We start from the raw sequence: 13,033 nt of genomic DNA on the forward strand, positions 1-13,033 counted from the left end.
CCCCAAGCTGGGAGAAGCTGCTGAGCTGTTGGAGAGGGAAGGAAGGAAGTGCTTGAGGAAGCAGTGTGCGGCCAGGAAGCCAGACAGCTAAGGAGGGGATGGAGCCAGGAGGGCTGGTGGGGGCGAGCAGGCAGGTGGGACACGCGACAGGGGGGCACTGTCTGGACAGTCCTTGCCCAGGCTGGAGTAGGAGGAGGCTGGGGTGGAGGGGTAGTGAGTGCCCCAGGAAGCTGCCCCCGCCCGCCCCCCCCCCCAACGCCCCCACTCCCTCCCACCTCAGGCTGTGCCTCAGACTGCTCAGATCACACCCCGAGCTGAGCCCTGCCTGAGGGCTGAGCCCTGCCCTGTTTCCTCTGGCACTTGGCTGGGACCCGTTCCCAGCAGCAAGCACTGTGTCTGCTTCCTGTGGATTTTGAGCCAAACCCGGCAGTGCTCAGGGCTGCCTCCCGGCTCTGTGCTCCTGGCAGGCCCTCTGGAGTGCCGGGGGTTCAAGCCCAGGCTGGCTGAGTGCATAGCAAGCACCTTCCCCCCATCCTGTCCCTCCCTCCCACCCAGAGCAGGAGGGGCGGGACCCAGCAGCGGGTCATGTGTAAAAGCCCCTGATTGGAGCAGCTCCCTGGCACTCATGGGCGTTGGCTGCGACATGGGTCAGGAGCCCCTCCCCCGCGGTGGGGACTGTGGCCCTCACTCAGAGGCTGGCCCTTCCCTTCTCCCTCTCTGACACTGTCGAGTGATGACTCTGCAATTTGCTTGGAAATCAGATCTGACCATCCTCGCTTTGGGGGATTCAATGTCAGAAACACTGTTTTCTGCAGTCACCGAAATCCGATTAATCTCCCTGTAAAAATCATCTACATGTCAAATTGATAATTTAGACATTTAACCTATTTTGTCTTGTTTGACTGGGGAGTCTGGAGCCACCCCCAGTGGTGTGCAGGGCTTCTGTCCGGCTCTTGGCTCACTGATCCCTCCTGGCAGTGCTCACGAGGCCGAATGCAGTGCTGAGGGCTGGACCAGAGGGGCCACATGGCAAGGCACGTGGCGTGACCCTTTCTTCTCCCTCTCTGGTCCTTCCACATCATTTAAAAAAGGTAACTACAGTGGCGCCAACGTAATGGTAGATGGTCTATTTGTGTATGTATTTTTAAAAATTTTTTTAATGAATCACTGTGAGATACAGTTACTGACATACAAACTTGCATGATTGTGTTTCAGTCATGCAATGATCGAGTACCCATCCCTCCACCTGTGCCCATTCCCCACCACCAATGTTCCCAGTGTCCCTCCCGCCACCCCCACCCCTTCCCACCCCCTGCCTCTGTGGCTGGTACATTCCCTCTTACTCTCTCTCTCTCCTTCTGGGTATTATGGTTTGCAATACAGATACTAAGTGGCCATCATGTTTGGTCCATAGTCTACTTTCAGCATGCCTCTCCCATCCTGAGTGATCCCTCCAACCATCATTTACTTGATGGTCCTTTCTCTATCCCAGCTACCTTTCCCCCCAGAACATGAGATCAGCTTCCAAGCTGTGGAGCGATCCGCCTGGCCCTTATCTCTACGATCCTTAGGTGTTTTTAATGGGCTCAGATGCATGAAATATTCTAACTTTTCAACTGACTTCCTGTGAGGCTAGGTACCAGGTTGGTAGATGATCTGAGGCTCCGGGAAGAGGCTGAGAAAGAGGTTCAGGCAGAGATTTGGCCAACGGTTCCATGAAAGTATCGATACCCAACACCCACTGGCCAGACGGGGACCCACTGGTTGCCATGTGGCTCTGTGGGAGAATTCACCTTTATGAGGACCTGCGGCTCAGTGGCACCTGATCTCCCCCTGTTCCCTGCTCAGTGGGTGGACTGGACTCACATTCTAATGAGCCTGACTGGAATAGAGAGAGCAGGGTTTTTGTTGTTGTTGTTTTTGTTGCTGCTGTTTGTTTTTGCTCCATTCCCAAACTTCATTCCGAAAAAATAGCTCATTCTTTTTTTTTTTCTTTTTAGGTCATACCCGGCAGTGCTCAGGGATTGCTCCTGGCTCTGCACTCAGGAATTACTTTTGGCAGTGCTTGGGGGACCCTATGGGATGCCGGGAATCGAACCCAGGTCAGCTGCGTGCAAGGCAAACGCCCTACCCGCTGTGCTATAGCTCCAGTCCCCGAAATATCTCATTCTTTACCTCTTCTTTTAGAAAAACGACATTTTAGCCTTGTTCATTCTAGAAGGACAGAATGCTTTTCCTTTTGCTTATTAGGTGCTTCTGCAAAATACTTTGTAGGGAAATGTTTGTTTTTGGGGAGCCCGAGTACACAGCCTCCACTGCCAAGAGCTCGTGATGCATTTCAGTGGAAGCGGAGTTGCAGGCTTGTTTGTTGTGGGCTTTGAACACTTGTCTTCATACTCTGCAATCCAGCATTGGTTATTTTCAAGTAACATTGAGGTTACAACCACACCACCATGCTAGCTTGGAGTCATGGGAAACGGCATTCCATACATAGAAGTTTTATTTTATTTAGCCACTGTGTCATTATCAGGGGATAGGGCTGCTTCCTCTTTTCTACAGAAAATGCTGTGTGAAGAAACTCTCTGATCATTTCTTGTTTAGTTTAGTTTTTTTAGGGGGCCACACCTGGCTGTGCACAGGACTTCCCTCTGGTTCTGTGCTGAGGGGTCACTCCTGGCGGGTGTGGGGAACCATTTGGGGGGCCGGGGACCTGACCCGGGCCAGCTGTTTGCAAGGCAAGCGCCCTTCCTACGGCGGTCATTCCAGCCCCCTTTCCTCCATTTTTAAGTGTATTCCTTGGATTTGCCTCCCAGAAGTGGATTGCTGTTTTATTCAAAGGGTTTATTTCAACCGGCATTAATGGGATGGGCTTTCTTACTCAGCTTTGCCTACAGATCTCTCAGCCTCTCCCCCAGAACCGACGAGCTCAGGAATCAATGCAGTTTCCTGTGGATGATTTTGAGTCCCCCCCAGCCCCCCGGCCCCGCAAGTGCAGGACACACCCGTGGAGGGCAGCGTGGGCTCAGCTGTAGGAGAGGGGAGGGGGAAGACCTAGGCTCCTGGGGAGAGGAGGAGTCCTGGGAGCACCAGGACCAGTGAAGCACGCTCCCTCCCAGGCGGTCTCTGGCAGAGCAGGGACTGTGTACCTGGTGGAACCCAGGGACGAAGTCTGGGGTGATGCAGCTCCAGGTCTCAGCCCAACACGGGAGAAAAGCCCGAGAAGAAGGCTTGTTGGGGCAAGGGCAACCTTTTCTTTTTAAGCAGATGCCAGAGAATTTGCTCATTCCGGCAGCCCTGCATAGTGCTTCAGCTGGCCCTGTTCCAGAACTATCTCCCGAGCATCACACAGAGAGCGAATCTCGCCTGCCCTCTGGTGCTCAGAGTCAGGGAAGGCTCAGGATGGGAAGAGAGGGGGAAAAAGACCGTGGGGGGGGGGGGGGAAGATCTTGCTCCCCCTGAATCTAGCAGGGAGGTGCCCCTGAGCCTTCCCTGACTGCCGGTGCTGGTGGCCCCTCGCCCTTTGCACAGGACATTCCTGCCGTGGAGAGCTTTCTTCCCCAGCTCCGCCCTTTCCCCTCGGGACTGTGCCTGCAGGTCCATCTCCCCCTTGCTCCAGCCCTGGCATTGTCTTCATCCCAAACAACCTCCCTTCCTTTCATCCTCCAGCCCAAGGCCCCTTCCTCCCAGCCTGCCCACGCCTCCCCACCCCCACTCCCTTCCAGAAAGCTCTTTTGATCTCCATGACAACAGCTGTGCCCTCCGGGTCCATCTGTGTGTCGGCTGCTGGGCTCTGCTTTTCAGAGGGCTGCCCAGCTCAGCTGGGAGACCTTGGACCTCTCTGAGGTCTGAGCACTGTGCACGAGGGGCCACGCCCCTGTGGGGCGAGGGGTAAAGCATCTCTGCAGAAACCACCAGCCAGGGGGTATTTGCACACACACACACACACACACACACACACACACACACACACACACACCACCTTCCACTGCAAGCAAAGAGACTCGGCAAATGTCAGAGCTGTCAGCACCTGCAGGAGAGCTGCAGGATCCAGCCTCCCTCGGACCCAGACGCATTCTGTGGGGAAGGAAGTCGAAATGTGCTGGGGTCTGCAGCGGGGGTGGGGGGGTCGAGGGGGACAGTGGGGAGCTCCTGCCTGTATACTTCCTGCAGCCCCCCGCTGTTGTCTCCTGGTTGGAGCCGGGAGCCCCCTCTGCCTGCTAGGGGAGTGGGGTGCCCAATGCAGCTCCTGGGAACTGACCAACGTCTGTCTGTCCCGAGAGCACCAAGGAGGAGTCCCGCGCAGGAATTCCCCTGAAGGGGGAGCATGATGCCTAAGGGGTATCCTGGGTGGGGGTCCCCAGAAAGAGGGCCAGCCTTGCTGAGGAGGGGCCAGTGAGTGAGAAGGAATAGGCCACGGGGAGCACCGGAAGGAGAGTGCGTGGGGATGGACAGAAGACAGGGGACACGCTAGGGTGGGGGCAGACGGACAGGCTGGAATGATTGGGGGTTGTGGCGATGTGGTGTCCCGGTTTAAAGTGTTCTTCTGGTCACTGCAATTTCATTCCCTCCTTAATGACTCCGTCTCCATATTTCCCAGGATTCCTGTTTCCTTCACAAGATGGCTCATTCGAGATGAAGGCCTGGTCCAAGCGTATGAAGCCAAGTGGAAAAAAAAAATCCTCCTATTTGTTTCCTTCTGAGCCATCAGCTTGACAATTGTTTTCAGCATCGCCATAGTTGAGCAGCTGGAAATTTCAGAGTTTTCAAGACAGCGAGTAGCACTAAGACCTCTCATTGGAATCCCTGCCTTAAATTGAATTTGCGTAGGCTTTACCATGAGAGCCGGGCAAAGAGGAAGGCTCTCAACCGCCCTTGGCTTGGTTAGGGCTGCTGGGCCCGGCGACCATGAGAATGGGCGGGAAGGGAAGGACAGGTGCCTGGACGGAGGCTGCTTCTGCAGGCACCTGGGACACTGACTAAAGCTGCAATGTTATGACCTCCATGACTTGAGCACTTTCTCACTCTCAGTCAGAGAGACGGTTACCCGTCTTCGGCAGCTTTATGGTTCTTTATGATTTTGAATAATCCCAGAAAAAAAACATATACTGTATTGAGTTTTCTTAAGCAAAACTGTTAGTTCTTCAAAAGGTAGACACAAGAGCTAGAAAATGAACTCCACTATCCTTTCTCTTACGTGTATTTTTTTGGGGGGTCACCCCCCTGGTGATGCTCAGGGGTTCCTCCTGGCTCTGCACTCACTCAGGAATTACTCCTGGCACTCAGGGACCCTATGGGATGCTGGGAATTGAACCAGGGTCGGCTGCATGCAAGGCAAATGCCCTACCTGCTGTGCTATCTCTCTGGCCCCACTTGTCTTTTCTTTAGGAGCTTCTGTGCCCGCTTTGGAGCTCCTGGTAAAGCTCTGGTTAATGTCTTTCCAGGGCTGGAAACTGCCAAACTCTCTCAGCCCCCTTTCCCTCCCTCCCTCCCAAGATGGTTGGAGATGGAGCAGGCTTGGTTTCTTCTGGGGGCTTCTGTTCAGCAGGATGTGTAGATGTCACTTCCTTTGAGGAATGCTCGAGGGTATTGGGCCAAAGCTACCATTGTCACAGCCATCCGTCAGATGGATCAGAAGGTGGGTCTGTCTGCTACGCTGACATGGGGGAACCCACTGTGCTCTGGGGTTGGTCACTGCAGCCTGCATGCATCGCTGTCTTCAGACTGGGGTTTGGGGAGAAGAATTGCTGCGGTCCCTTCTCCATGGAAGCATTGCCTTCCTCCTTCCCTTCCTCTCTCCTTCCTTCCTTCCTTCCTTCCTTCCTTCCTTCCTTCCTTCCTTCCTTCTTCCCTCCCTCCCTCCTTCCCTCCCCCTCCCTCCCTCCCTCCTTCCCTCCCTCCCTCCTTCCTTCCCTCCTTCCTTCCCTCCCTCCCTCCTTCCTTCCTTCCTTCCTTCCTTCCTTCCTTCCCTCCCTCCCTTTCCTTCCTTCCTTCTCTCCTTCCTTCCTTCCTTCCTTCCTTCCTTCCTTCCTTCCTTCCCTCTCTCCCTTCTTCCCTCCCTCCCTCCTTCCTTCCTTCCTTCCTTCCTCCCTCCCTCCTCCTTCTCTCCCTCCCTCCCTCCTCCTTCTCTCCCTCCCTCCGTCCTTCCTTTCCTCCCTCCCTCCCTCCCTCCTTCCTTCCTCCCTCCCTCCTTCTCTCCCTCCCTCCGTCCTTCCTTCCCTCCTTCCTTCCTTCCTTCCTTCCTTCCTTCCTTCCTTCCTTCCTTCCTTCCTCCTCCCCTTCCTCCTTCACCCTCTCCCTCCCCTCCCCTTTCCCCTTCCCTTTCCTGTGCCAGGGATTGAACCCAGAACTCGTACGTGTGAGGTACAGCCCGTACCCTCTCAGCCACATTCCAGCCCTTCCACAGCAGCTTCTGATGTCACAGTGGGATGATGGAAGCACTTTAACTACATCACTCCCCGCTCACAAGGACACTCATTCATTCACTACCTCCTTCATTCATGCATCAGTGAATCCCAGCCACTGGTAACCTACTGAATGAGATACCCCCAATTCTCTGGAACCCCTGACAAAACCGAGGGCAGGTCCCCGGGTCTGGGGATGTCACTGTGCTGTCACAGAGCAAGAGAGGCAGTGAAGCCCAGCTCATATGAAACATGAAGCCCAGCTCATATGAAACAGGAGCTCTGCACAGCTTCCTTGAGGGAGGCCTGCGGGGCAGAAGGCTTGGGGCCAGCAGCCAGGCCTGGCAGAGGTGCCCGTGCCCAGGGGAAGAAGAGCTGGGGATGAGACTCCTCTGAGCAGGGCGTGTGCCCGCGGGCATAGTTCTCCGGGGCTGGAGCACAGCTGCCAGCGGGGTGGGGGGGGGGCGGGGGGGCACAGGTAGCAGTGCTGCCTGACCAGCAGCTCCAGGGGAGAGAAACAGGACAACTCTGCAGGAAGGGCAGGTCCTCGGACAGCACCCCCCACTGGGCACCCCAGCTTCCTGTTGGTGGGTCCTCTGACAGTGCCGCCCTGGTCTTCGGGGTAGCCAAATTTCCCCCTCAGTGACACCAGTGAGTGGTCAGCAGCGCCCACACACCATGCTGCCCATGGGGGCAGCTGCCTGTACCCACGACCCCAGCTGCCTCCCTCCCAGCCCAGTCTCCCCCAAGGGCACGCCCCAGGGACAGCACCTTGTCCCTATGCCATGGGACAGGCTGCCACTCAGTGTCATGGTGAGGACCGGGAGGGTCTGGCCCCCGTGTGGCTGCCCCCAGGACAGCCTTCAGCAGTGGCCATGGTTGGCCTGACCGGAAGGGAGCAGGTGGGCCACGGGCCGTCACAGTTTCTTGGAAGCCCAGCTTGGGCCTCGCTCAGCTTCAGGGAACAAGGAGATTGCCCACCGGCCCACTGGCGACAGCCGTAGAAAGTGCTGGAAAGGTCATCACGGTGGGTTTTGTTGGGTGGGGAGGCCAGTGGGGGGTGTCTTAGGGTCTTTTTAGGGACTTTTCAGAAAACAAGATTTCAGAAGATGTTCGTGTCTTGGCACTTAGCTGAGTGACCTCCTGACCCTGCCCTACCCCCGCAAATGCCCACATCCTCCCGCATGGCACACCGGAGTGCCTGCTCCCCTTACCTTCCAGGTCACCCTGATGCTCTGGGACGAGATGGGCTCCAGGTGGACTTCCTGAGGGGGCCCGTCAGGAGCTGCAAAACCAAAAGCCACAGGCAGCTGAGATGGAGTCCCAGGGGCTGGGCCGGTCGTGAGGTGGCAGCCATGGCGAGTGGCCGCAGTGTGGCTGTGGCGTTCCCCATTGTGGGGTCAGTGCTTTGGGGTGGGCAGTGATTCCCCTGCAGCCTTCCAGAAGGGGCCGGTGTGAACTGGAGTAGGAGACACCAGAGCAGCAGCTCCTGTATTTCCTGCCCTTGCCTCCTCTTTTTGGAGTTGGGGCCCTCCTCAGAGTGGTGCAGCACTGTGAAAGTGTGTGTGCGTGTGTGTGTGTGTGTGTGTGTGTGTGTGTGTGTGTGTGATCACGTGTGGCTCCGTGGATGTCTGGTTCAATACCATGATGTGGAGGAATTAGGGTGGGAAGGCAGGAAGCCCGCTGGCCTCTGTCCCCTGACATCGCTCGATCTCCCCTCTTTCTAGTAAACGTCTGGAACCCCAGGGCTGGCCATGGGGGGGGGGGGGCAGGGCCAACACAGAAGGGCGGCAGAGAGCAGCTCACTGGCCTAACACAGCTCTGAACCCAGCTTCATCCGGTTACCATCAACCCAGACACATTTGAAATTGCTGTGCCGTGTAGAGGTGTGGTCTTGAGATCTACCAAGAGGCTCCCTACTCCCCCTGAAGGACGGGGCTATGGACCAGGGGGTGACGTGGAGGCCAGAGGGAAGTTTAGAGGCGTCTCTGATGGGGGCCTGCACGGGTGGCCATCACGCTGACCGGCACCAGGGCCGTTTCTACAGGAGCACGTGGGGAGAGCTGAGAAATCAGGGGTATGAGTGTAAACTGATCGTGAAAGGCCTGTGGATGAAGGAGCAGCCCAATAAATGCCAGGTGAGGGGCTGCAGGACTCAGAACACAGTTTGCTCTGTCAGAGAGAGACCAAGACGGGAATCAGTCATACCAGGTTGGGGAGTTAGCATCTCTGTGTCGGGCTCAAAGGCTGCTGCCACTTAAATTTTTTCTTTGGGTTTCTTTCTATGGTGGCATAAATCCACAGGCTCAATAAATGAAAGTGGAGATAGCCAGGAATGACATGAATAGTGGAATGCACGTGATCTTTGGAATGAATGTTTTTGTGTCCTGGGATTATGTACCCAGAAGCGACAGTGCTGGGTCACAGGGTAATTCTGTTTTGACTTTTCTGAGAAATCTACGTACTTTTTTCCACAGGGTTTGAACCAGAGGACATTCCCACCGAGAGAGAGAGAGAGAGAGAGAGAGAGAGAGAGAGAGAGAGAGTTCCTTCACCACCACCTCCCCGCCAACACAGATTGTTTTGGAACGTGCCACTCTCACTGGTGTGAGATGATATCTCATTGTGTCTGTTTCCCATAAAATACACATCATTTATATACAATGGAATACTACACACCCACAAAGAAGGATAAACTCATGCAATTTGCTGCAACTTGGATGGAAATCGAGAGTCTCATGCTGAGTGAAGTAAGAGGAGGAAAGATGAATATCAAATGTGCTTACTTATCTTTGTTGTATGGAATAATAAGGAACAAGACCAGGGAAAGCAAAGCATGCAAATGGGATACCTAAACACCTTGGAACCTAGGCTAAGGATAAGAAGGAGAAAAACGGTAGGGGGGATGAAAGAAGAGATAGATGGAAGGAAACAGGGATAGGTACAAGGCCTTCAAATACTCTGGTGGTAAAGAGGTTTTGTTTAATCATATATTGAAACCATAGAACCAACAAAACTGAAAGCAGAAACTCAAACTACCAAACAAATATATGTCTATCATATCACAAAATCAACACCCAAAAGTCCATGACTTTCCTATATACAAATAATGAAAGAGATGAAAGAGATTAAAAAAAAACAATCCTGTTCACAATAGTGCCTCAGAAAATCGAGTACCTTGGAATCAGCTTAGCTAAAGTTTCTTCACCTTTGTACAGGTTAGGAGCCTGTGCAAAGAAAACTACAAAATACTACTACTACAAGAAATAAAAGAGGACACTAGGAAATGGAGACGTATCTCCTGCTCGTGGATCAGGAGAATTAACATTGTCAAAATGGCAACACTCCCCAAAGCTGTATACAGACTCAATGCAGTCTCTATAAGGATAACCATGACCCTTTTCAAAGAAATAGGAAAAACACTCCTGAAATTCATATGGAACAATAAACTCCCATAAATAGCTAATGCAATCCTTGGGGAGAAGAAGATGGGAGACATCACCTTCCCCAACTTCAAACTCTACTACTAAGCAGTAGTAATTAAGATAGCATGGTATTGGACTAGAAACTGACCCGCAGACCAATGGTATAGAGTTGAATATCCTGACATGGACCCTCAAATATATGATCACTTAATCTTTGATAAAGGAACAAGAAATGTGAAGTGGAGCAAGGAGAGCCTCTTCAACAAATGGTGATGGAAAAACTGAGCAGCTACATGTAAAAAATGAACTCAGATATTTATTGTCAGGCACAAAAGTCAGATCGAAATGAATTAAAGACCTCAACATCAGACCTGAGTCCATAAGATACATGGAGGAAAATGTAGGCAGAACCCCCCATGACATCGAAGCTAAGAGCATCTTTAAGGATGAAACACCACTGACCAAGCAAGTGGAAACAAACATAAACAAATGGGACTACATCAAACTACGAAGCTTCTGTACCTCAAAAGAAACAGAGCCCGTGGAATGCGAAAAGTTATTTACCCAATTTCCATCAGATAAGGGGTTGGTATCCAGGATATACAAGACACTGGTAGAACTTTACAAGAAAATACCTCCAACCCCATGAAAAAATGGAAAGAGGAAATGAACAGAAACTTCCACAAAAAATACAAAATGGACAAAGGACAGAAGAAAAAAATAGATTTTTTTAAACATTGCTAATCATCAGGGAGATGCAAATCAAAACAACAATGAGATATCATCTTACACCACAGAGACTGACACACATCAAAAAAGTACAAGAACTACCAGGTTGATGTAGATAGGGGGGGGGGGGGGTGGAGAAGGAACTCTAATTCATTGTTGTTGGAAACGTTGGCTGGCCCAGTTTTTTTGGGAAACAATTTGGGCATTTCTCTAAAAGTTAGAAATTGAATTTCTATATTACCCAGCAATACGATTTATGGGAATATATCCTGGGTGTGCAAGAAAGCACAATAGAAATAGCATCTGAACTTGTATGTTCATTGGAGCACTGTTCACAATAGCCAGAATCCGGAAACAACCCAAGTGCCCGAGAACAGACAGCTGGTTAAATAAACTATGGTACATCTATACAATGGAATACTATGCAGCTGTTTGAAAAAAAAATGAAGTCATGAAATTTGCTTATAAGTGAATGGACAAGGAAAGCATCTAAGTGAAATGAGTCAGAAAGAGAGGGACAGACATAGAATGACTGCACTCATTTGTGGAATATAAAGTAACACAGTATGAGACTAACAACCAAGGAAAGTAGAGACAAGGGCCAGGAATATTGCTCCATAGTTGGAGGCCTGCTTCATGAGCTGGGGGAGAAGGCAGCTGGGATAGAGAAGGGATCACTAAGACAATGATGGTTGGAGAAATGGTGTGGGATGGGAGATGTGTGCTGAAAGTAGATAAAGGACCGAACATGATGACCTCTCAGCATCTGTATTGCAGACCATAATGCCCAAAAGCAGAGAGAGAGTATGGGAGAAATTATCTGCCATGGAGGCAGGGGGAGGGTGGGAAAGACAAGGGATACTGGGGACATTGGTGGTGGGAAATGTACACTGGTGGATGGATGGGTGTTTGATCATTGTATGATTGAAATTCAAACATGAAGGCTTTGTAACTGTATCTCACAGTGATTCAATTAAAAAAAGTGCTTGTCAAGGAGCAGGCTGGGAATTGGGAGGGTAAGTGGGGACATTGTCAGAGGGAAATTGGCATGGCAGATGGGATTGGAGTTGGAATCCTGCATGCCTGAAACCCAACTATGAGTACCCATGTAAATCATGGTGTCTAAATAAAAAAAAATTTGAAAATTGGTATGTTATTACCAGGTGCTTGACATTATAGAAGAAAAGAGGGAACAGGAATAACAAAAGACAAGGTAGATCTATGTGAGGGAGCAGGGTTGGGCAGAGAAGCTGAGACGAACAGGAGGAGGAAGGTGGACTTGTTTGATGGTGGAAAACAGGGGCCTCAGATCCAGCTCTCTCTCTCTGTCTCTCTCTGTCTCTCTCTCCCTCTCTCTCCTTCTCTCTCCTCCCCTTTTTCCTTCTCTCTCCTATCCTCTCTCTCTCTCTCTCTCTCTCTCTCTCTCTCTCTCTCTCTGAGGCCAAACATAGCTCATGAACAACTCAGAGCTGCCTGACACGGTGATGGTTATAAAAATGGATTAGAATGGAGGGGATGAGAGGGGATGGGTATTCAGCAGGCAGGTCCTTAAAGAGGGCCCAGAGAGGATTCCTTGAGAAGGCAACATCTAAGCAGAGTAATAAAGAAGGTGGGGAGAGAACATTCTAGAACATTCTAGTGTAATCCCAGAACATTTCAGAGAAACCAGAAATGGTATTCAGGCATAAAGCAGGAGAAACAAGGAGGCCTGAGAGGGTTTCCATTAATGAAAGTGCCACCAAGGGCACAGGTGGGAGGCACCTGGGTTTTTCCTCGAGATGGCAGTGGATGCCACCTCCACGCCTACACCCAGGTCACTGCTGCCTGCGTCATGTCGAGGACTTCCTTCCTCCAGTCCTCACCCGAGGCCCTTTCCTGAGGCCCCAATTCAACACCCAGGAATCTACTAGAACAGAGCTGGACCCTACCCTAGGGCTGATGTCACCCACCGGGAGAGCCCTCAGCTCAGCTTTTCCCCTGCTTCCTCCTTCTCTCTGCCATTCTGTGCAAGCAGGAGTTTTCTAGGAGCTTGCACTGAATGTGGACAGACTGGTAAAGAAAACAGACCAGGCCCTAGTCTTGCTCAGGCTCTGCATGACACATGACTGTCAGGCAGGGCTGGGAGCAGGTGCCGAGTTTGGTGGGTCAGTGTGGGGAAACACGCTGGACAATGTCTAGCCAAGGTCACTGGGGATTCGTCTTGCTTCCTCTTCAATTATCTGTTTTCACTTGGTTCCTTCTTATGGGGGCTTCAGGACAGAGAACAGGATCACCGGGGAGTTGAGAAGGGACGATGTCTGCTTGGGGGCTGTTTTCTGAGGTCAAGGGGATGATAATGCACTTGCACACAAAAATACAGCAGGCACAGAGAGAGAGAGGTCCCTCTGGTCTGCAGGAGAGACTGTGATATGGATGCACCTCTGCATCCCACTGTGTGAGAGAAGACGTGACAGGAAGCTACATGCTGACCTCTAGGAA

The 13,033-nt window shown here is 52.0% G+C and overlaps 1 protein-coding gene across 3 annotated transcripts in view; it reads right to left on the reverse strand.

Annotated features, from left to right (window-relative positions):
* DSCAM (DS cell adhesion molecule) overlaps window positions 1-13,033 on the reverse strand; it is a 647,956-nt gene that overhangs the window by 98,873 nt on the left and 536,050 nt on the right. For all 3 annotated transcript variants that reach the window (XM_056119325.1, XM_056119326.1, XM_056119327.1), the window contains exon 16: window positions 7,616-7,686. In XM_056119325.1, the coding sequence (XP_055975300.1) occupies window positions 7,616-7,686 (71 nt within the window). The remainder of the gene's footprint in view (window positions 1-7,615; window positions 7,687-13,033) is intronic.

The sequence above is a fragment of the Sorex fumeus genome, unplaced genomic scaffold (assembly GCF_029834395.1).
Source record: "Sorex fumeus unplaced genomic scaffold, SorFum_2.1 ptg000041l, whole genome shotgun sequence".
NCBI lineage: Eukaryota > Metazoa > Chordata > Mammalia > Eulipotyphla > Soricidae > Sorex > Sorex fumeus.